General features: G+C 38.3%; 1 protein-coding gene across 2 annotated transcripts in view; it reads right to left on the bottom strand.

Annotated features, from left to right (window-relative positions):
* Nucleotides 1-10,761: 10,761 nt before the first annotated feature.
* The window catches only part of LOC140225082 (protein kinase C-like 2), a 33,712-nt gene continuing 22,705 nt past the window's right edge, over nt 10,762-21,768 (bottom strand). Inside the window, exons 2-7 of one of the 2 annotated variants that reach the window (XM_072302594.1) lie at nt 20,741-20,834; nt 16,170-16,317; nt 15,150-15,181; nt 14,195-14,403; nt 13,087-13,172; nt 10,762-10,811 (exon numbers count right to left, since the gene is read on the bottom strand). In XM_072302594.1, the coding sequence (XP_072158695.1) occupies nt 14,353-14,403; nt 15,150-15,181; nt 16,170-16,317; nt 20,741-20,834 (325 nt within the window). In that variant the 3' untranslated portion in view covers nt 10,762-10,811; nt 13,087-13,172; nt 14,195-14,352. Of the gene's footprint in view, nt 10,812-13,086; nt 13,173-13,351; nt 14,404-15,149; nt 15,182-16,169; nt 16,318-20,740; nt 20,835-21,768 lie in introns of those variants that run through there. The other variant, XM_072302588.1, reaches the window with a different exon arrangement.

Consider the following 21,768-nt stretch of genomic DNA (forward strand, 5'->3'; position numbering starts at 1 on the left):
TATTTAATCAGTTAATTGTTGTCCCTAAATAGATTTGACTAAATTGCTTCGCACGACAAAACGGAGCACGGCTCTTAAAAGAGGTCAATCTTGGACCTTGAATTTGACAGCCAAATCGAAGAAAGCTCTGTTCTACTCTAACAGTGCGGCGCGACGTCCTATGCTATTACTCAATGAACAAATCATGAGCCAACTTCACGATACCATTACATTACTCGCATCAGACTAATTGTTTTATGCTTTTTATAATGGGGTAAGAGGCCTGAAATAAACATCCTACAGTTAAAAACTGTTTTCCTTCATGAGTCTTCAATCAGCGAATATCTTGTAAGGTGATATAGCTGACCAAAAACCGAAGTGCTTTCTTTTTGGATCCTTCGAGCCTTAAGCTCGAGTCCACACTCCGCGCATAATTGAACTAATCTTTCTGTGTATGAGAAAAAATTTCAAGCCATTTTATTCTTAATCCGGGGGAAATCTTCTCGTCGGCATATTAAATTGATTTTTATCAACAAGACCAAACTAGGCGCTAATCACTTTCCACAATAGAGTAAAGATATCGAATACTAATAAAGCTCAGTGTGGAAACTTGGAAACCAAGCCTATTTGGCGTGGACTCTACGTTGTCGAGTTTCTATAATCTATGAACAGGGTAGTGAAGTGGTGCTGATCCACACCATTTCACGGGGAAAACAAAGCAAACAAGTTCAAACATTTCAAATGGAGTCAAACTTTTTGGCTTTGTTTTCCCTGCGAAATGGCATGAACTCAGGACCATTTCACCATCTTGTTACTTACAGTTTGGGCCATTTTTTAGTGTTTCTTTAATCTATGAAGAACCTAATCGATAGAGATCGGTCGATAAAAAAACGATAAGATTAAAATAACGAACCCTCAGGCGAACAAATCTTAATTTTCAAACAGAACTGGAGGGTCATTAATGACTCACCGTCACCGGAGTCCGACTCATCTTCATCCTCGCTGTCGGAGCTTTCCCAGTGCTCAAAGAGTGAAGGATCAGGATCGTCGAAACAGTTTCCAGTCGTAAACGGGATGGCATGGAATGTATTCTTCTACTGGTTCCGGTTCGGGCTCTGGCTCTTTCTTCTCGGGCGATTTCTTTTTCTTCTTCACGATCTTTTTCTTTTTTTTAACTATTTTTTTCGCGACCTCTACCACCGGTATCTCGCCCGCACCGTCAGCATTGCCTGTTTCGAGTTCAGTCATTGCCATTTCACTCATTAACGAACACCTGACTCCGGGAACTGGAGTGTATACCACCACGGGAGCTCGGCAAATTTAATGGACGGCAAACTGCAAAATTTGGACGTATGCTTTGAAAGTCGAACTTAGGAGAAAGCAAAACACCATTTTACTCCAACCGTAACAAAAATAGCTGAAAACTATCGCGACCCTTTTATCGTTACCATACCTGTGTGCTTGATTAGCGGTAAGTATTTGCCCTTTCGATTACATCATCCTAGTATGAATTCGTGCGGTTTAAACTTCTAGGATATGAATTAAAACTACTTAAAAATGTTGAGACCCGATCACGAGGCCACGATACTGAAACGAAGCGTCATGAAGCTTCCAGAACACTGTGATTGAGTGGAAGCGTGTGGTAACTTATGGTGCGCACCCTATACGCGAATTGTGCATCGCGGATTGTGGGGTGTTTTGAAACTAAAAGGAGGAGCACTGAAGAAGGAAACGCGGTGTGTGGACGAACTTTTTGCCGGGTCTAGACGTACTGGCGGGGGTGGGTGCGGGGAGCGCACCGCACCAATCACGGGTTATTTCGAATTCAGACGCGCATGATGATGATGACGATGTTGATCGCGTTTGTTGACACTAAGTAATGACACTTGACACTTACTATTCACAAAAATACTCCATCACGGCTGCACACGTGAGCCACGGAGCAGTGTCGCCAACTCAACCGAGTCGGGGACGGAGGAGAAAAGCGCGGAAAAGTGGCCGTTCAAGAGTCGCTCCCTTCGACAGACTGATTCGAGAAAGTTATAATCGACATTTCACTGAGTCATTAGTACAATTTTAATTCTGAAAAGACAAAGAAAAGACCGGACAAAATGGTGGAGGTGAGCCAAATGGGTCAGTAAGACGTGCTCGGCCGTTCGGCTAATTCAACTGGCCACACAAGGGGTGCCACCTGTGCTCGCCACGTCATCCCGTCACCTAGCCTGGACTTCGAACCCGATTTTCGAGTGTTTCCTTTACTCTCATCTCAATTTAAACAATCCCCTAAAATTTACTGGAATTTCAAGATTACTTCAAACCAAAAATTATAATATAAACCTCAGCAGAGGGTTGAAAATTTTGAAAAAAAGAGGATTTATTATAGTTTTGGACAAAGGACGGTTATTAAGAGCTCGAAATGTCAGCTGATTGATGTAAAAATTAATTTAAAAGATGTATCAAATTTATACGTTTCGCGTGGATGGAATTTTTTTGAAGTTGAATTATACAGAAAAGATTTACTTATTGGTGGTTCTAGATTATTACGGTACTGCGTTTTCCGAGTCATCGACCCAGAAAAAGCTTAGTATGCAGATTAACAAAATTCAATTTACCTGCACAAGTTGGCACTGCGCTTTAAAAATCAAGTAAATATATGTACCTAGATTGTACATTAATTTTATATTAAATTACTTGTCTCGTACATAGGCAGTGAATTCTGATGTTATGAGCAGTCTTTAAATCAAGTGATATTAGCTCAAATCCAATAGGACTCTTCAGAAAAATTCAAATGGTGACTGCTGAAAAATGATAGATAAATAATCTCCAGATTCTGGTTGCTTCTCATCCTCCAAATGCAACTCAGGTGCATGGGTAAGAGCTGAACTTGGGGCGAACTGTACAAGCACTTAGAACTCAAATTAATGGTGTACTAAAGAGATTGCTGTGAATTTGACTGGTTTCCAAATTCATTACGTTTTTAATTAGCATTTCGATGCCAAAATAATAATCTATGCAGGTGAACTGAAAGTGCGTTGGAGGTGGAGATTATATTAGGAACATTTTCTAACTAAATTTAAGCTGCGCTGTCCTCATATAATTGCATGAATGAAAGAAGGAAAAAGTTCGCCTTGAGAGCCGACTTTTATAATTTGATTTACATGGCCATTTTTTTTCTTCCTTCCAAATTTCATCCTTAGAATTTAGGGGGAAGGATTACTTATTACTTCCTCAGAGGTATAAATGAAAAGAATTATGCTGTTATTCTTGTTGTTTCAACGGGCAAATAAATGTATTTTAGTTCAAAATACCTAGATCAAAGCATTATATTTTTGGCAATGCTGAAAATTAACGACGTATAAAGCACTGCAGATGGAAAGTTACTTTGGAGCTTATTTTCAAATAACAAGTTCAATGCAACGTGTTTCAAATTTATTGAACACGGATTGACTTGGAAATCTCGAGCATTTTTTAAGATATTTGACTTAATAGTAATTGTTCAAATGCCACTAAAATGTCGGCAACGATTTCTAGACGATTTTGTAGGCTGAGTTATACGGGTATGGAGAATGAAGCTGTAAGGTGCAAAAAGAATATCGTGGCATTTCTTTCTCATCAAATTAATATAGTATTCTTCCAAAAACAGCTCCTCTCAAATTTTGATCCGGAAAATTAGAGCTGGTTCATTTTACGGGGATTCATAGCTCCAAAAGTGCTAATAATAGTCTGAAATTTTCGAGAAATTAAATGAATATGCGCTTGAAATTTAGATCTTACATGAAATTTGGCACAATAAAGGATCTTTGCCCTTGAAGTAGATTTTTTTCGTCGAGTCTCGAAATAAGTACACATTTGGCACGCTAGAGGTTTGCGTAGATGTCTTTTATTCCAATTTGAAGACGTCAAATGCTTTGAATGATGAACTTCGTAACGCAGAGTGCTGGGGTAAGCTACGTCCACGTTGACCGAGTTGAATTTGATGGGGGAGTCATAAATTATCGCGGAAAAATCTGACTCTCAAACCGATAATAAAACTAAGCGAAAACCGAAAACCAGGAATTTAATTGAGGCTTTCTCAAGTAATGATGAGTTTACATCTGCGTGGTGGGTAACGAATTAATTTATTGTGTTAAAACATCTCCTCTTTAAAATTTCCATCATTGTATTTTAAAATTGTTCCCTCCCCAATAATTTGACTGATATTTATTGAACCTCAGTGGCGTGGCGTGAATTGCGATGTATCGATTGTTTTGCCATTTAAACGTATGGTAAGCTGCGAACACCCTGTTTATCGATCCTTTTCCATAGGTTTAAATGGCATAACAATCGATATATCGCAAAGCACGCCACGCCACTGGAACCAATCTAAGCTTCTTGCGACTCGTAGGTCATCAGTGTTTAAGAGCGCTTTATACGAAATTTTGTCAAATGTACTTCATGGCGTATGAGGCTTTGGCCACTAATGCTATTTTTATCATGAATCAATTCAATGCAAAATCGTGTCATCGTAAAGTTCTTTCCGTCCCTTGATGTAGTTTCTTTGTTCTGCGACAAATAATTATCTTATTTAGCCTTTAAACTAGGTATACTATTTTAAGAGGTCATAGTTAGTACGCAGTAATTCACAGCAGCTGAGCGCGGGTGAATATTCCCACAAACAACAAAATCGTATGATAAGCTAAGATCGTTACTTGCGGCCTTCAAGTGACTAGGAGGATAAAGGGCTCTTTTGAATGCTCTCTCAGTTCAAATCATAACAAAACCCGTGTCCTACACTTACAACGAATGAAACTCTTTTTATATTTTTAAAAGAAATTCGGATTTAAAAAGAAATGGTTATTTCACATCGATAGTGAAACGCCAGGAAAGTGTATCTCGGTTTGCGGCGTTGCAGACTTCCGGATAGCGTACTTTATTTCCTACACAAAAAACTACTCAACGTAATTTTTTAAAACTTCGGTGATTTTTCTTCTCTTCGTGAAGAGTATTTTGTGAAAATATTAAGCCATGATGCTGGTCCGAAAATAAAATAAGAGCGGGAATTTGTAACATCGCAATCTATATACATTTTTTTTTTTTTGCAGTGTCACCGTTGATATGACCTTAGGGAAGACGTCAATAACTAAAAATTTTAAAAACTTTCAAATTTGCAATTTATGCAGATTATGAAAAACTGTAAAATTGTGTCAACCAAACATATTTAATTGATGGTCCACACGAAAAACGAAGTAAACTTCGATAAGCTTTTCAGTTAGTAAGTAAAATGAAAAAGAGGCTAAATTTGTTCTTGCGCGCTGAGTACCCGAGGCTACATTTGAACTCTGGCAATGAGTGGAGGCATTTTGCTATGCCAGGCGGGTATGGACAGGAGGGGAAGGAGAGGCTTGCTGGGATCAAAGGGAGAGAGTTGACTAACATTGACACGGCGTGCAGTAGTCAAAAGATCACCTTGGAAAAAGTGTGGGATCGAAAATAATTGCAGCGGATCGTCAAATGTTGAAGGAGCATTGCCAATCCGTCATTATCACCTTCGATTAAGCAATCGACCAATTCGTCTATAAATCTCTCCACTGTCAATTTTTGATTAATTGCTTGGCAATTCATACCGTGTCAAAAACGTTTGATCTTCATTTCCTTATGAGTGTGACTTTCATTTCTCGAGTTCGGGGTAAAATATGAGGGGAGGGGTCGGAAATTTTATACGCTGAGGTCTTGAAAATGAAACAAAGCACGGTTTTTATTCGGTAAAGAATGCTTGTGTGTGATTATCATCAGATCAAAGTGATATTCTACGTCTCATTTTTTGCGCACTTGATTTTTCTCATGAAAAGCGGCGCTAAGTCTGTAGACTAGTCCAAGTATTATTTGGGATAGCAAGAAAAACTTTAGCGTGACCAAAGTGTGGATTTTATCCTTATATGAACAATTCCAACTCACTAGGAAACCAATAAGAGCCCAAAAGTTGAGTTCCGCTGACATCATATATAGCACATCTGTCCATTCAAATGGACCGCGTTTAACAAAAAGGAACCAAGCCGTATCAGCCATTGCCAAATACTGGTCAATTTTATGTTTTACGAGAGAACGTTTGTGCAGATTCCTTTGAATATTTTAAGGAATTTGCTTCGCACAATGGAGAAAACTCACTGTTTCAAAATCCGATTTTTCAATCCAACTCGACAAGGATCTCTCAAATGAATATATTGCTACCGTAAACGAAGGTCCCTTCTCGTGGATGAAGGCCACACAAATCGATCAACTTGTCCTTCTGCCTTCATTTAATTTCTTTCACTGGTCACTTCTCTCCCTTTAAAAACCCCTTTTCACGGGATAAGTAATTGTTACGGGCTTAGACCCGACTTAGGTGGGTTTAGAAGTAAGTTCCTCCAAGACTTTATTCTCTTTATTTTTTATCAGTTTTGTATATGTCGCAGGCAATTAGTCAAATCAGGCATTTAGTCAAATGCCTAGGCAAATAGTCAAGAAATGTAAGAAACTAACGAAGTTTACTATTTGCCTAGGCATTTGACTAAATGCCTAGGCGCTTGATTAAATGCCTAGGCATTTTATTAAATGCCTGAGCATTTGACAAAATGCCGAGAGGTGATCAGGCACATAGTCAAATGAACGGACCGGGGCTAGAGGTGCTTCCATCGCATTTTGAACCGATCACCGTACACGGCTCTGTTTGGTTTCGGAACCGAAAATGGGTCTTGGAAGCACCAATATACCATCCTCCATTCTTGCTAAATTAACGACTGAAGAAGATTTTGAAAACTTGCAGAACAAAGGGAATGAAGAAAGAAAACGCTCTAGGGATTCAAATGAGCCGGAACCATCGGATGCACCTGTAGAAAAAGCTGCTAGATTGGAAGATGACATAAATGATGTCCCTTGCTGTAACTGTCAGACAGGTGGTAAAACTGAACAGTGTTCGACATGTCCTAATGTCTGCCATGCACAATGTGGGCAAACTACCCTCGAAGACGGGCAAACATCCCTTACCTTCCTTTGTAACTTATGCCAGAATGAAATAGTAATTCGTCAGACACGTTCTGAAACTCATGAAAGGCAAAAAGATGCAGCAGCTGGCATGGCAGAATCAAGTAAAAAACTGTTTGATGATTTACAAATAGAAGACAAAGTTATTTTAGCCGTCCCAAAAGTCGATAGAGGGCCGCTTGATCATCAGAATGTACAAGGTTTCGTAACAGATATTCGTAACGGAGTTTACCAAGTCGGAACTATTGGTGGAATCATAAAAAAATTGGTGCGCCAGACCTGACCTTCGACGAATCGACTGTGTTGATTTCGACTTTTCACAAATTCCGCGAGAAAAATTCATATCGATCCGTGAGGCGGTTGCAGCCGGCTCTATGTTTGGCGGCCAAGGTGTTATGAAGTGTTCCTGTAAGCCAAGCAATTTGACTATTTGCCTGATTTTTAACGAGTTTCACTATTTGCCTAAAGGCCATACGGCATTTAGTCAAATGCCTAGGCTCTTTATCAAATGCCTAGGCACTTTATCAACTGCCTAGGCGAATAGCCAAAGTGGGTTTTCGGTAAAATTTGACTATTTGCCTAGGCATTTGACTAAATGCCTGATTTGACTACTTGCCTGCGACATATACAAAACGGTCAACAACCCTGGTAAAAATTGGCGATACGGGCTGCGTTTCAAAATACCATAGGAGTTCTTATAGCCGACTAAAGAAGGCTATTGAAAATCATATAGCTGGATGTAGAAAGCGGAGTAAATCATATGGCCGGGCTATACGAAGCTATAAAAAAGTATACAGTCGGGCTATAGTTCCTATCGCCGGGCTTTACACTTCATCGCCATTGGCTATAAAAGGCTAAAGGAAATTGTGTAGAAATTCGTGTGCTTTGGAAATCATTAAGTTTGATACGGAACCACCTTAATATTTACAAAACACACATTATATTTTCCTTTAAAACATATTTTTTTTCATCAATTAAAATGAGATGGTCCATACAGAGTGTGCAAACATTTCAAAATCATGAGTTGAATAACGCTGACTCCGCGCGATTAAATATTAGAGCCTAACACAAAGCGGAGGGGCGACGCATTGGCGCCTACAAACCCAACAGGGATACTTCACGCATTGCGCGGCGACGCACTGGCGCCTACAAACCTAACAGGGATACTTCACGCATTGCGCAATGCGTGAAGTATCCCCGTTAGGTTTGTAGGCGCCAATGCGCGTTTTGCGCTCTCTGCCCGCCCGCCGCGCCGCAGCGTGCCACGGCGTCTGAAGCAACTATTTCACACCAGAGGTATTGCACAGTATCATAAGAAATTGAAGGCACTCCAACATATTAAGAATGACAGGCGTCCTTCAAAAATACGGAGCTTTCCTCGCAAAATAAATCAAGATACTACGGCATAAAAAGAGAGCGGTAGTCCAAAAACTAACTAAGTCCTAGTATCCGTATTTAGTAACGGTTAGTATGAACTTTATCGTCTGGCTGTTGTTTAGTCGCCATCGGCTATAAAAGGCTATAAGAAATTGTACAGCCGGCTACAGAAGCTATTGGAAATCTTACAGCCGGCTTTAGGTCTATAGTATTTTGGAACACACTTTCTACTGCCAATTTTTACCAGGGAAAAGCGGTAGTTCTACTGCAAATTTTCCTTTGATCGCGATATTTATAGGATGAAAATCGCAGTTTGATCGTTCCTCAAGACTTCTGTTCAACTTAGAAGAGGGTTTAAATAGTGTTCCTCCTTCAGGACTATTAATGCATAAAAAACACAAAAAACGAAGGGTTGGTCAAACCGCGAACTCCAATCAAGATGCTCTTTTTGTAGATCCATACAAAAATCTTGACTACGACTTAGTCCATTGTTTGTCTCTAGAAATTCTTGTCAGCTTGAAAGGTCTTCTTTCAAGCAGCATTCACGTATATTTCAAATCGCTCGGGACTTGAAATAAGTAGTCGCTGGGTGCATTGTATGGATCAACGAAAAGAGCATTTTAATTAAAGTTTACGGGTCGAAAAATCTTTGTTTTTTTGTGTTTCTTTGTGAAGAATAAACGAAATTCATGCGGAATAACAGAGACAGACTATCCTAAAAACCTCACTATTTCGAACTGCATTTCAACTTGAATTTTTAGAACACATCACGCGTGAATGGACGTACCTCCGGCGGTCGGCGGTTTTGTTCCAGCATGAATCGTCGCAAGACCAAAATTTATGGCAGGATTTCAGCTTTCGCTGTGCCTATCAATATTCTAAAACTGTTAAAAATAATCGAAACTAAAAGTAATGGGTATCTTATTTTTGATCCATCAATGTATTAGCAATATTTTACGGTAATGAATCAATAACTTCAGAAGGTGAGATAAAGGGGGAACTGAAGTAAAACTAAAGATGTTCTATGGTGAAGTCATACAGGTAGCAAAGCGCCGATCAGCACGTGTTTCGAAAAATTTGTATTTCTCTTACCAGGGGTTGTCTAGCCGACATCCCGGGCCACGTCGAACCGAAGAAAATTACGATTAACAGCTTTTTGTGACAAATTACCCAATACAATCTGAGAGGCACAGCGTCGCCGCAGCCTATGGACCGATTGTAAGACCTCTGCGGGCCGATTATTGAAATTTATAGACAAAGCTAAAGACAAAGAAAACAAAAGAGATATTGAGGGATCCTATTGGTGAAAGCGGGTCCTTGTAATGGACAAAGAAGGTAGGTAATAGACTAAGAAATGGCAACCCACGAGGGAACCGATAGTTAGTCCATCATTTTCTCCCTTAGTCTATAGGAACCAATTTATTCAACTAATTTCAATCAATAGGATCGCTCCATACTCATCATGTCCTCTTTGTCTATCGCTTTGTCTATCAATTTCAACAATCGGCCCGCTGGTCAGGTACTTGTCAAAGTAGTGGTTTGAGCTGACCGGAGCTTGACCAGAGGTAGGAGTGTATCACTCCCGGTTTTCTTCATGTCAAGTCCCGGTCAGCCTTTGTTCTCTCTCGCAAACCAATAGTTAGCCTGATTAGCAGATTTACTGCTGGTCAGAGTCTGACCCTTGGTTTGGTGGCTAGAGGTTGACAAGAGATCTTACAAACGGCCCTATGTCAGTGCTTTGCGTCAATTGTTTGAGCTTGCAGAAAGCCGGTACGCCTGTAGTTTCTTGCGTATGCAGCACAGATAACCGTAGAAGACGTTTAGTTGTATCTAGGCGTTAGCACCCAAGTCACGCCTCTACGTCGCTAAACATTCTGCCGTGCTAAGGAAGAACACCGTATGAAAATTCGAGGGTTGCCAAATTTCTTTCAATAAAATGTTTATTATTTTGGCAACTTGTGAATATTTTTCCTTGAAATTTTCAGGAGCTTTAGGTGAAATTGCGACTAAAATTATCTGAGAAATTGGAAGAAATATAGTCATAAGTTTTTCGGGAAATTCGTTTTTTATCAATGGAAATTTGGCAACGCCTGAAGGTTCATACGGCGTTCTTCCTTAGCACGGCAGCATTGTAAACATTGCACACTGCATGTTACTTCATTGTGTTATTGTAACATTGAATAACGGTTTAATTACCTCATCATGTGAAAATGTCAGAATTTTTCATAACATCACTAGCGTAAAATCTATTACTTTTTCGTTGTAAGGTCCAAGTTAGCAGAATTATTAAGAAGAAGTATAGAAATGAAAGTAGAACGTACCTTACCTTCACATTTGAGTCCTTGCCTAAGTAATACATAAATTAAGGAACCGCAGTGATCACAGAATGTAGGAGACATAAAATTATGGATTTTGAACCGATGAGGCACGTCTATTTTAAACCTTTCTCTCAGGTACTGCAACCAAAAACCATTTAGAAAAATAATCGACAGGCTGAATTTCAACAAAATCTTTGGAAAAACAAAGAAAAATTCAAATACGTTGTCCATCAAATAGGATACTATCATTACAAAAAGTTAGATTGCATCGCACATAACGTCGTTTCCTGTACAAAGGAACGTTACTCCATTCTGAGGCCGCAAACTTCACTCAAATGATTCAATTTTTTCAAGGATGTACTCTTGCAATTTTAGTCCAAAATATTTCTGATTTCTGCACGAGATCAGAGGAAAAATCAGATAAATTTTTAATCTAAAATACCCAAAATTCTTCTTGTAAAAATGCAATCTGCGAGGGGAAACTTGGCAGCACTGAAATTTAGTTACGTTCTTTCGTAGGGGAAACAGCGATTAATGCGATCAGTCGTTGTGATGTACCTTCTCCTGAGGAGGTTCTGTCCGATTTTATGATCTACCTCCGCTCTCGAATCGGCAGGATATTATATACTATCTTAACTCAAAATTGCTCAAAAATTGCTACAAAGTAACACTAAATCGTACTATTATCATTGGCGGATCAAGCAATTTGGCAACACCGGATTTCCTCCATTTAAACTTATTGAAATGTATCGATCCTAAGAGGGGCTAGGTGCTCCGACAAGAATCGATTATATAGCATAGAGTTAAAAGGAGCAAATACGGTGTTGCCTTGCTGGATCCGCCTCTGACTATTATTCACTTTTTACTGTATGTACTGATAGATCTATTGGAATTATTTCATTTGATTAAGTTCAAATTAAACCTAAGATCCATTCAAAAGTGGTAGGGAGTTGAAGGGTTTGCTTTGCATTCCTTTTTCACTGCTTATGGGAAGCGCTATACACCAAACAGTTGGCTATATTTCAGTTTATCAAACGCCATTGTATTACCTGCGCCTAAAAAGATGGATCATATTCAATTGGGCGCCAAATCTGATGGGATACAGACAAATTTCTTTACCCACAATCATTAAGGGAGTTAAGAACCCTTGCCATGAAGGTAGCCTTCCATCAATCCGTTTCTACCTGACGATCCAGATGTTTGGAATCTTTCGTCGTTGTCGTAATTCAATATTTGAACTTGCAACCATGGAGGTTGGATGCAATAAAAATAACGTATCTTATGAACCCAACGATCACATCAAAGTCCTTGCTGATTTTTAATAAAAAATATAACAGGAACAAAGTATTTCTCTTTGTAGTAGGTTGAACTTTCTTGGTTTTGGACTTGGGAAAACACAGTAGAAACAGCCTGTGCCGCACTTAATCTGGTAAGTGATGTCGGAAAATTCGATCTATTAAATGTTTTGGGCAAGGGACTGTCCGTTCATTTTTAAACAAGTTCCATGAAACATTTTACACACGGGAAGCATGAAATCTTATTCATCTCTGATTATTTAGACATCACTTTAATAAATGTTGCGATTGCGAATATTTTTGGCAGGCAATTGAGATCTCTGATCAATTCCAAATCAATTCTGAAGCAACAGAAAAAGTAAAATGCGCTGTGTGCATGCTGCTCTCATCAAATAAGGCGTGTAATCCCACGATCAGTTAAAATAATGATCTCTGCTTGCACAGCGGTAGTCATGATGGGGTAGCCGTCCATACACGAAGTGTAGTAACATATCAACGCGGCACGGCAGCGAAGCGCAAGGCAAAACGCCTTCAATTTTCGCCTATGCAACACGGACATCCTTCGAACACGAATAGTTGTATCAAGGCGTTGCTTTGCAATCCACGGGTATTTGCAACCATGCTACAGCTACAGTGTGAAGCCATTCTGGTGATAAGAGGAATATAACGCAATAGTCCGATTCGATAATAAAAAATAAGAAAAATACATTTAGAAAAATAGGTTCAACAAAACAAAATGGGAAACAAACACAGCTAGGCCGTTGTGGATTAATTATATGATCATTTGAACCAAAAATAAAATAAAAAAGTTGAAAAATTAGTTTTAATTTCTGAATTCTTCTTGATTTTAATTTTCTTGTTTTTGCCTTTTGGCTCTTTTTTCTGTTGAAAATTGGCATATAATTGGTCCGACCGACACGTCCTGCCATGTGTGTATTTGCCATTTAATTCTGTGATACCTATTTTACAATGTATTTATCTTTTATCTTATGTTGATGAGGATATAATTGTTTCGTATTTTCGTCCTTTGGCGATAAAATTAGCAAAGTATGCTATGAAAGCGACTTATCCTAAAAGTTTTGAATTTCCTGAACGGAAACTGTAAAGGAAATACTTACTATCGTACTTTCGGAATCTTGACTAGAGCCTGGACACTTGGATAATAGTTTTTCATGACATTTTTTATGAACTGCAGTTTGACATACTGAAACAAAAAATCAAAATATCAAGTATAGCAATTGAAACAACATTCGTGAAAAATCAAAATCAGTCTTAAAATCAGGATAGAAAAGTAACTCTTTATAAAGAGCAAGTTTTTTTTTTTTTTTTTTTTTTTTTTTTTTTTTTTTTTTAAATGCTGCTGTTTTCTCTTCCTTTCAATTACAGTAGAGCCAATTATTCCACATTAATCAACCGTATGATTATTTACATTATTTATTACACCATTTTAATGTGAATCATATCTGAATAGTTTGTGAATGTATGTGACATAGTTGAGAAAAATCGAAAATTATATTAAATTTGAATTAACTTTCTTTCACTGCCTAAAGAATTCGGTTTCGCATCATTTGCCGGAGATTACCCAAATAAAAAAAAAGAAATCGATTGGTCTCTCATTCTTTGGGCTGTTTTTTAGGGCAAACAACGCAGAGCTTATCCCTATGAGGAACAAAATGTGGATATATAAGAACCTCTTCTTTTTTAGTCGCATATGTGAACTGTATATCGACACACAGAGGAACTATTGTGGTGGGGGTGTTGGGTCAAAATGCCAAATAATAGAAAAAAAGTCTAAAACTCATACATTTTGACGGCGTAAGTCCGCAGTCACATATCTCGTGGTGTCTGAAAATCTCCGCCTCTATGTTATTTTTTTTTAAAGGAGAACAAATTGTCATCATTCCTTGAGGTGTTTGCAAAATTTTCTTTGTACAGAGAAGAAAAATCACGGCAGTTTTAAAAAATTGCCGTGGAGTAGTTTCTCGTTTAAATAATAAAGTATGACAAGAAGTCCTCGACGTCGCAAACCGAATCATGTGATTGCCGACTTACACTGTCGATTTGCAGAGATAAGGATGTTCATACTGCCGAAAGTTCCAAATATATAGAATGTCCACTTGGGGTAGCGTGACCGAAACAAAAATGACCGAATATAAGTTTCCTTTATTTTTCATGCCGTAAGTGACTATGAATGGGAACCATGCTTGAAAGAGTTGTAAAGCTTACTTAATAATTCTGCTCGAGCAGTGCCACCGTGACAAATGGATTAAGTACATTGTTGATATTTCTGATATCATATGAGAAATATGATAATAATCGCTCAATTAAATAAAGTAAAATCAGCTGCAAAGCCTTATAGGAATTGCTCACTATGTTTTGGGTTTCTAGTGAGCTGCAAAACGAGTGATGAGGAAAACAATGAAGCATGAGGAGTTCTGGAAACAGACAGATTACGTCTCAGATACTTTACCACGAAAGTATAAATATATATTTGGTCATGTTACGTTACCTCTATCAAACTCTATAGGCATTTGGTCATTTTGATAGTATAGACTTGTTTACCTCTAGATGCATACGTGTATTGAACATTTTTATCCGTCACCAACTCATTACACCGCGGCGTGCCATTGGAAGCATTCGTCTCACAAACGCCTTCAATTGAGAAAGTATGCAGAGCAACGCTTTAAATTTGCCTATATGTGTATTTGTAGGCTTTTCTGAACGGCTCATCAATGGGCGGTGAAATTTTGCAATTGAAAGCTGATTAGATTGGACAAGAAATTAATCGATTCCGTGAGTTATGATAGTTATAGATATGGACGGTTTCTTCCGAACTGTCGGCTTATAAACCGTTTTATGACCTCCATAACCCATAAACTCTCATTGTCACTATGTTTATTTTTTTTACAAGTATAAAATCCTGTAATTGTGTTGATAATACGTCTGTGTGCTTAAAAGGGTATGAAGCTGTCTCCTTGCCCTGTTTTTAGTTGTTTTCCAATGAGTGGTAAAAAGTCGGTTTTCAACTGAATGAAACGAAAAGAGGAACATTTATAAGTAGCCCTAACATATCAGAGGGATGATTACTGACAAAAGCCCTAGATTTTGGACAAATTTAAGGACTTACAATCCGTTTTCCTGCGCACGATATTTTATTTGAGGTAACTGAATAGGTACTTACACTGACATTGATACCCTTGTTTCCCAAAACCCCTGAAACAGAACAAAAGTAACTTTTTAGTTGCGTAACCCAAACAAAAGAATAATGCATAAGGATGAATGCATTCAGAAAGATAATTCATTTAAAGATGGTGCTGAAAAAAAATGATGTACAGTGGCGTCAGAGAATGACCCGAGTAGTTCGATACAGCGACCTATTGTCCAATGTCCATCCCCATTCTCTATATATCTGAAGTCAAACCTACGCCTTATTAACCTCTCTACGCATAAAAAGCAAGGAAACCTCTTTGACGAGGACTCTATGGAGCTCTAAAAAGTTCTTTTCCTTTCATTCATCTTCTTTTAACTGACTTTAAGTGTACATTTTGCCTTTTTTCAGCTTGAAAATTCTCGTTTTTTCCTGGATTCTTTCTTGAGGAAAAAACATCCCTGTGATGAAATTTTTAATGCAGCTAAATAAGTGAGGATGTTATAAAGAAATGAGTACGTTTTAAAAAATAAGGGTGTTGTTTATACAATAATTCCCTCGAAAATTGATTTCCTGGTAAATTCTGTATTTCTTTTAGGTACCTACATACTTTTAGAAGACCATTTAGGTCTCAAGCGATCTATCATTTTCTGAGAATGTCAGAGTTTTTACACTGGCTTCTCCAAGACTGCTGTACAGCAATCCTCCGTGCTAGCTTTGGCCTATACTTTTAAAGCGGGTAATGAAGCTTCCACTAGTTTGCACCAAGTTTTAATACTTCAGTGGGTCATTTCATGAGGGAATATACCAATCCCGGTATATTGAAGCGGCTAATTTTCCTAAATTACGATTCAACCATCGTGAGAATTTGCGAATCCTCCGATACATCTCATCATCACATCGCTGTATTTAAGTCACTCTTTGCCGCTTGTCTCGCGTAGAGGAGATGCGCCTCATTTGCCGGACGTTCATTGATCGGTCAAAATCAAAATTACTTTTTGGAAGAGGCAGGGGGTAAGGAAATAATGAAAGAACATAGAAAGAGACATTTACCATAAAAAATCTTTACAAAATGCACAGAAAGTTGGTTGCCGGAAAAATTTGGCGACAAAATAATGGCCTTTGACATTATGAACTTTGTGGTGTTTAATAGCCCCTCTTCTTCTCGTGATGGCATGACTCCTTGCTCCTCGTTCGTCGGCTGGAAATGAAAGAAACCCATAAAATTAGACTGACACGTTTTGAAATTCTGAAAACATAATTGTTTGATCTAAATGCTTACTCTTGCACACTGAATGGGTCAGTTGCGCTGGTCACTGAATTGTGTATTTTGATGCTTGATTCTAGGAGATTAGCTAAAAATATTAAGATCTGTTCCAACCGCAACTTTCTACGTTCAATATTAACCGAAATATCGCCCTGTGAAAAGTTGGGTTTATGACGTCATCCACCGCGGTAGTGACACCCTCGGTTTCTTCCACCTTGGTTTTATCAGTCAGGGAGACGCACATTATATAGCACTGGTTACTCTACGTGAAACGCGGATGAAAGCAAGTGGAAGAAACCAAGGGTGTCACTACCGCGGTGGATGCCGTCAAAAACTCGACTTTTCAAAGGGCGATATTTCGGTTAATATTGAACGTAGAAAGTTGCGGTTTGGACAGATCTTAATATATTTAGCTAATCTACAAGAATCAAGCATCAAAACACAATTCTGTGACCAGCGCAACTGACTCATTGCATAAAAAGTGCAAATGTACGTCAAACAATGTGCACGTTATTTTCTGAAGCTTACTGATCTCTAAGGTTTAATTAATGAAATATTGACTTTTTGTGAAACCATTTACGTAACCACATCTGCAGACTTTGACCGGTGACGGCATGGAAACCAGTCATACAATCAGCGAGAGAGAGAGGCAGCGTTTGTCCAATAAGAAATTTGAGGGCGTTGTTCCTCGACTCATCCATTCATCTGTGAAATCGAAGAACAGAAAATATTCTTTGGCAGCCTTCCAGTTGAGGAGTAAAAGTTTATCATAAATACAAAATGCACAGCTCCAATGACTCGAAAAATGTTTATTTTACTCATGTATTTTAATTAGGTCACAACTATTGCCTTCATCGACTCGTCAATTTTTACTTTCTCCCTCGTATAACCCTACTTTATTGATGACGAGTATACTATCTGAATTTATATTATTCAGGGCTATATCAAATTTCTCTAAAAAATACTAAAAAATCTCTGTTGTGTAAGACCTATCGAATAAGTTACGGCCTAATATTCCTTTGCAATTCTTGCTAACCACGACTATATTCACATGAGAATCCATGTAAGAGATTGCATTTTATCACAAAAACACATATACATACATGTAAAGTTAAATTTCTTGTGGAGGTAATTAGACATTAAAAACCCCTATTTTTGTTTACATTAAACTTAGACGCTCAGCTGCTTCACGGTGTCTGATTGCTTCGCTCTCAGAGTGGTAATATGTTGTATTTCATGCAATGGAGTACTTTCACGTAAAATTATTTCTCAGTGAATATCCTGGGCTCATCATAGTTGGCACGGATGTGTGCGAGTAAGCTGTTTGTGTCATCGTTCAATATTTGTTTTCCGTTATTTACGGAAAAGCGAAGAGGTGTGAGCTCAGTTAGTTTCCATTGAGTGAAGAGAGCAGAAAATGAGCCTTGCTTTGTCAGAATTCCTCCACTCTAACCCCTTTCGGATACTACCACCACCTCCGTGAAAGTAAGATCAACCTTCGGAGTGGACTCCCACCTCCCATAGGTAGCAAATCGCGATAAATAGCGATTTTATGGGTTGGTTATCGTGATTATATCGGTGGCAATATTTTGAGGTGTTATCGCATTAAATAATCGCGAGTTATGGCGATTACATCACTATACACCGCAATTATTGGTTCGATAAAATCGCGATAATCGTCGATAAAATCGAGATTATATCGCCATTTATCGCGATTTTTTTATCGAAAATATGAGATGAATTGATATCGCGATAAAATCGCGATTTTATCCTAATAATGTCGACGATAATCGCTCAGATGATGATGATGATCCCAGCGATTTTATCACCGAAAAAATTGCAATATATCCCAATTTTTCCGTTGAAAAATGCTACTTGGGTTGTCTACTTCTCAAATACATGTGAGTGCAGTTATCTTATGAGTTCTACCTGACTGCACTACGTCATACATGAGCATTTGTACATAGGATGATCGAGCGGGCATGCATAGCTAACATGCAGTTTCTGTCAAGATTGGATGAATTTGGACAGTTTGTGCCCAGCTGCACATACGATGCACTACCAGATTCTCCGAAAAGGAAATAGTGCCTTGCCCCCTCCCCCACCTCCCCCGTAAAAGCTGTATAGCTAGGTTCATGTTTCTTGGCAAATGTGGGAACGTGAAGTGAGAGTGTATTTCATTTTGGTTCGTTGTGTGCATGAAAATATCTGGTACCCAAAACTTTAGTCAGAGTGACTGAAAACGTAGGTCCAGCGCGCAGTTTATGTGAGAGCCAGAACCACCCATTAAACTAATGATGACCGTTGTTTATTTTAGAGTAAATCCATTTTATCCAAATGAATCTATGTTTTTGGCATGTGACCAAACCATTTTTCTCGTTTATACCTACGTACATAAATAAATAAATAGTTTCAAGGCAACGGTAAGCTTATGGATTATCAATACTTGGAATGCTATTTATGAAACCTTTTGAATCATTTCCCAGGATTGCCCTCAAAATATCCCAACATTTATTGACCAGCGATAACGGATGACCGCATAAACAACTCCAGCTCAGAAAAGCATAATCTATTCCCTGCACGTGAATTTATGAGTGATGATAAATTTCATTTATCCGCGCTCAAAAATTAAATTTTAAATACTTTCCTTGACGGTCTACGGCTTTGAATTGAAACGCTATCTTTGCGTTTCTTCTCTTAAATTTCAAATAAAAGATGACATATAAGATAGAATTTTAAAAGCCATTCCAAAAGTTGTTTGAAATACATTGAATTTATAAAAAGAGCCCAATTATATACCACATTTATCTGAGTTCAACTGTTTTTTTTTTAAAGCAAAAAATTAGGAAAATTAACTATGCTCCTGAATTTCTCAAAAATTACCAAACCTAAAGGCCGATTAAAACATGCTTAGATGTAGTTAAAAGCCATAGATATAATTTATAATCCTGTCGAAGATTTGTGCTCTCATATTTTGTTTTACGGTTGTCAAATCAATAATTGAAAACGGTCCCTCGATTTGAGACCAACAATCTAAGTACTTCTTACTCATGAATTTTCATGAAATCCCTGGTAAAAATCGGCGGTAGGAGCTGCGTTCCAAAATACCATGGGAATTCTTATAGCCGGCTAAAGAAGGCAATAGGAAATCATACAGCTGGCTGTGGATAGCTGAGCAAATCATATAGCCGGGCTATACGAAGCGATAAAAAAGTATACAGCCGGGCTATAGTTACTATCGCCGGGCTTCACACTTTATCGCCATCGGCTATAAAAGGCTATAAGAAATTGTGTAGAAATTCGTGCGCTTTGGAAATCATTAAGTTTGATACGAAACCACCATAATATTTACAAAACACACATTATATTTTCCTTTAAAACATATTTTTATTCATCAATTAAAATGAGAATAGTCCATAGAGAGTGTGCAAACATTTCAAAATCATGGGTTGAAAAACGCTGACTCCGCGAGATTATATATTGGAGCCTAACACAGAGCGGAGCGGCGTGCTGCCAGAGTTAAGCGCGCACTAGCGCCTACAAACCCAACAGGGATACTTCACGCATTGCGCAATGCTTGAAGTATCCCTGTTAGGTTTGTAGGCGCTAATGCGCTTTCTGCGCTGGCTACCCGCCCGCCGCGCCGCAGCGTGCCACGGCGCTTGAGGCAACTATTTCACACCAGAGGTATTGCACAGTATCATAAAAAATTGAAGGCACTCCAACATATTAAGAATGACTGGCGTCCTTCAAAAATACGGAGCTTTCCTCGCAAAATAAATCAAGACACTACGGCATAAAAAGAGAGCGGTAGTCCAAAAACTAACTAAGTCCTAGTATCCTTATTTAGTAACGGTTAGTATAAACTTTATCGTCTGGCTGTTGCTTAATCGCCATCGGGTATAAAAGGCTATAAGAAATTGTACAGCCGGCTACAGAAGCTATTGGAAATCTTACAGCCGGCTTTAGGTCTATAGTATTTTGGAACACACTTTCCACTGCCAATTTTTACCAGGGATGTATAATTTGCAAATGATTTCATTCGTATACACCATAAAAGTTGATCTCAATATATTGGTCACTACTTGATTGGATCTCACAAAAAAATCAAGAAACTTTTTATTTTCCTTTTTTGAATTTTTCGTGAGGTGATACAATGAAAATGTAATACAACTAAAGCAGAATGATCTCCATTATTTTTTCTTCCGCTCCGTGATTGCAGCGCGTTCAATACGATCTGCGATTCAAAAATTCTTTCTGGCTAGCCTTCCCTTGGAAATTCTCGAGTACGAGGTTTGGTCGTTTAAAGGGAGGGCAACATATCCATGAATGAAGAATCTAACGGTGGGGAACTCACGGTCTGCTGGTAGTGACAAGTTGGTATTGTCACTGAGATTCCTGTGCACACCAGTTGGGCAACCCGGCGGCCTCCCATAAGACCTTTGCCTAACCTGCAATGATAACATTTAAATTTAACACATGACATCAATGAATATAGATATTTTAGCAACGTTTGAACTGTGAATTTTCACTAAATAGTAGAGGAAGAGAGAAAAATTGACTTTTTTTTTTTTTTTTTTTTTTTAATGTACCGAGAAAAATCTTTTAATGATTCATTTGGTCTGTTTCAATAAATGGTTATTAGACACAAATATTTAGATGTCCATGAAACTCAATCGGTAACTACTAAAAGTGGATTAGGCTCAACCAGAAAGTATTACAAAGTAATCACCCACAAGTAAAAAAATCCATGCCGCGTGGGCTGCATGGGGCTGGTAAATAAATACGAGTTTTAAACATATATATCGACGGTGTAAGTCGGCAATCACATAACTCGGTTTGCGACGTCGCAGACTTCCTGTCATACGTTATTTTTTAAACGGAAAACTACTCAACGGCAATTCTTTAAAACTTCCGTGATTTTTCTTCTCTGTGCGAAGAAAATTCTGCATAAACTTCAAGGAATTATGTTGATTTGTTCTCTTTTAAAAAAATAACATAGAGACGGAGATTTTTAGACACCGCAAACGAGTTATGTAATTGCCGACTTACATAGTCGATATGTAGAAATACGTCGTAAGAAAAAGAATCAGACATCAAATTGAATAAAAAAACCGAGTGTCAGGGATTTTTTTGTGACAACTACTCCCAGAAATCCCAAGTCGTGTCTAATTAATCCGAGCCCGACTATCTACTGTGGAGGAGTTATGCGGCGATAACATATGATCTTTATACATAGGTATAGGTTTACAAATACATCCTAAAAAAAGAATAAGACATCAAAATGAAAAAAAAATCGAGTGTCAACAAGGCTGAATATAGGGGAACCTTGATTGGGCCATGTTTCTTAACTCTTTTCCCGAATCTGAGCGGCACCTCATCGAC

Source organism: Bemisia tabaci, chromosome 1 (genome assembly GCF_918797505.1).
Source record: "Bemisia tabaci chromosome 1, PGI_BMITA_v3".
Taxonomy (NCBI): domain Eukaryota; kingdom Metazoa; phylum Arthropoda; class Insecta; order Hemiptera; family Aleyrodidae; genus Bemisia; species Bemisia tabaci.